Source organism: Mytilus edulis, chromosome 6, assembly GCF_963676685.1.
Source record: "Mytilus edulis chromosome 6, xbMytEdul2.2, whole genome shotgun sequence".
In the NCBI taxonomy this organism is placed as follows: domain Eukaryota; kingdom Metazoa; phylum Mollusca; class Bivalvia; order Mytilida; family Mytilidae; genus Mytilus; species Mytilus edulis.
The window spans coordinates 87,501,126-87,504,529 of NC_092349.1; the positions used below are offsets into that span (position 1 = coordinate 87,501,126).

At 34.0% G+C, this 3,404-nt stretch overlaps 1 protein-coding gene across 1 annotated transcript; it reads right to left on the bottom strand.

The window, feature by feature from the left end:
• Positions 1-2,757: 2,757 nt before the first annotated feature.
• LOC139526721 (uncharacterized) lies at positions 2,758-3,174 on the bottom strand. The gene has a single exon (XM_071321885.1). The coding sequence runs from the start codon at positions 3,172-3,174 to the stop codon at positions 2,758-2,760; it is 417 nt and encodes a 138-aa protein (XP_071177986.1).
• Positions 3,175-3,404: the final 230 nt, after the last annotated feature.

Genomic DNA, 3,404 nt, shown 5'->3' on the forward strand with positions numbered 1-3,404 from the left:
CCTCTATTTTCTTATCTAGTGAAATATGCTTAGGTTCTGGAATATTGCCTTGTGGTTCATTAGTGAATATGCTTGTAAAATACTCTGATCATATTTCAGTCTTTTGTTTGTTATCATCTGTTTTTTTTTCGGATTTTACATCTTCTGTGTCTACATGTAGATCTCCTATACCTTCCCTGGTCTTGGATTTGGATTTTATATAGCTCCATATGGCTTTAGGATTTGTCTTAGCATTTTCAGATAATCCTTTTTCGAGTAATTTCTTTTGTTTGTTGACTGATGTTTTGGCCTGGTTTCTGACTTTATTGTATTCAGCTCTTGTTTCTGGATCTTGTTTAGTTATATTTTTTTTGGATAGAATATTTTTCCTTCTAATTAACTCTCTCGTTTGTTTGTCTATTGAGAATACATTTTTCTTTTTTCCTATTTGTGTCATAGTTTTGTTTTCTAATTCTTTTAAAATGGTTAAAAAATAATTCCAATTAATATCAATGGAAATGTTAGCATTAAGCTTATTATGCCAGTCTATTTTATTCAGCTCTTGTACATGTTGTAGAAAATCTTTGTAATTTTCATGATTATACAGTTGAGCTATTCTTGGTGCTCTTTTTATATTTACATAACAGTTAAAATCAAAGGATAGGACGCAGTGGTAACTTTTTCCAAGCGGGCTCATATATTCTAAGTTGGAAATCCTCTCTTCTTCGTTTTTAATTAGTAAATCAAGTGTATGGAGTGTGTCAGCTCCTCTCAATCGTGTTGGTTTTGTTGTGTGTTGGTACAGAAAATTGTCTTGTAGTGCTTCCAGAAATTTATTTTCAATGCTGTTTGGTCTATCCCCCTTTGTGTTCCATGATTCCCAATTGATTTCAGGATAATTAAAATCTCCCATAATGAGTATGTTGGAGTACCCCATATCTATTGCCTCTGACATTAGGTTTACTAGCTAATCATTGTACTCCTTGGAACTGTTGGATGGGGTTCTATCAGACCTACAAGGAGTTTATCATTTTGATTAAGTTTTACCTTTATAAATATATTTTCTTGAAACTCTGTAGCTTCTAGGTTGGAGTCTACATACATTAAAAGGCCTCGTCCTTCATCTGACTTTATGTTTTCTCGAACATTTTGTAATTTCCTACCTCTGGTAATGAGTATTCCGCTGTTGATAGTTTATATCTGTTAGCTTTTGGTTTTACTTCTGTTATACCAATTATATTTGGTTTGTTGTCTCTTGTTCCGACGTTCAATTCTGACATTTTGTTGAATAGCTGATCTGCATTAGTATAACAACAGTCCAATTTGGATAGAACTGTAAAGTTATTTACATTGCCGTTTAAAACCTTTCCCTTCTTTTGTACATTGATAGTTGTCTCTTTTGTACGGAGTTTCAGTAAACTACTACGCATCATGTAAACAATATTTCAAGGTAACAAACTTAATGATGTCATAAGAGTTTTTTTTGTCTTTGGATTGATTGATCGATTTTCGGTGTTTAACGCCACTATAGGCTATACAGTAATGGCCAATTTATTTTGGTGGAGGATGCCGGAGTGACAGAAGAGAACCAGACTTTTTGCAGGAAAATTGGCAACTCTACTAGTCAATTAGGATTGGAATCGAACGCACCTGTCAGTATATGCGTGTTCTCAGAGTTGTACTTGGTACCTTTTTTGTTGTAAGGATGTATAAGTACCCTGCCACATCCGGTCTGTGTTGTTGTTAAATGTCTGTCTGCTTTGTATCGATCTGATGAGTTGCACCCTTTTCCACTGACTTTAATAGTTTGTTCTTATGTTGTACTGATACACCACTGTCTAGGTTACTTTGAGGGTTCGGCGCCCGCAAACTACTTTAACCCCACCATATTCTGTATGTGCCTGTCCCAAGTCGGGAGCCTATAATTCAGTGGTTGTCGTTTGTTGATGTGTATCATATTAGTTTTTCGTTATTATTTGCTTTACAAATCAGGCATTAGTTTTCTCGTATGAATTGTTTTACATTTGTCGTTTCGGGGCCGATAATAGTTGACAATGCGGTATGGGTTTTGCTCATTGTTGAAGGCCGTTCGGTGACCTATAGTTGTAATTTTCTATCTCATTTGGTCTCTTGTGGAGAGTTGTCTCATTGGTAATAATACCACATCTTTTTATTTTTATACTAAGACCACTCGGTCAACGAGATCCATCTTTGTATTGTGGATGCTACATGTATCTTATCGGCATATACCCCATCCTTCTATTCATAAAACTAAGATGAGACTTGTTTTTGTTATTGCTAAATAATGCAAAGCAACTAATGGTTTGCAAAAACAAAAATTAACTTGTAAAAGATTGATATTAATTGTATTGAACATGAACTGAAATCATCACTACAACGTTGTATGATCGTCATCACGAATTAATCGATCGAATGACTGTAGATGAGTTATCAAAATATTTCATGTCCTTTTAATCATCGTTTGCAACTTTAAAAAAAATAAAATAAATAGGGGAGGATTACATATATTTAACTTACTGATGAAAAAGACAGGAAGATAATATTCACTTACATATAAACAAAACCTTGTCTAACTATAAAAATAAAAAGGTGATAGTATTGACGCAGCTTGATATATCGATTTGAATATCTTAATTTGTCGCTGAAGTAATATTCATTGTTGATATAAACGGGATTGTTACGTATCTTATAATAAGTATACAAATAGTTAACAAAATATATATTTCACGATCTTCATTCAGCTTGATATAAGATTATCTAATTTAGTTTCCATCCTGAAAATATTGTACGTGTATGACCGTCGTTGCTTAAAAGACGACCTTGATGGTTAGATGTATTTTTGAAATAAACAGTTCCACCTTCTCTGACGTATTTCATTATGAATCCAGTAGAACAGGCGTCATCACTGTAAGTTTCTGTGTCTGCATGTACTTTTCCACAAATCCGTCCGTCAACAACCAACTCTGTTCCAAATTCCCCATATCCTCCACCCTCCTTTGTGTTACTGTCTACACAAATTGTCCAGGTAAAGGCATACATTCCACTAGATATTGCTTGGACGATGCCCGTATTGGTGTTGTAGACACCAAAAGTGTTAGTTTCTGTCTGGTCAAAGATCAGCGTTTTCCCCTGTGACAATGAATTACTATAGCCATTCACAAAACCTTGAGACATATTATGTGCCGAAAATCCTATAAACTCTCTCGTTTTTCTATACTCTAGATCAAAACAAAATGGAAAATTTAATTTGTATATTTTTTTTTAGATTAAATTGTTTTATCTAGTAGGAAGGTAAACGGCTTAAGCTTTCTTTGAAGTTTGCAAGTTTTTATTCGATACTTAAACTTATAATCAGGTTTCAAGCGAATAACCTTTCTGTTAGTGACAGGTGCAGCGTTAAGCGA

Excerpts from the sequence above, each read along its gene's own strand:
- LOC139526721 (XM_071321885.1), bottom strand. The coding sequence starts at position 3,174 with ATGTCTCAAGGTTTTGTGAATGGCTATAGTAATTCATTGTCACAGGGG.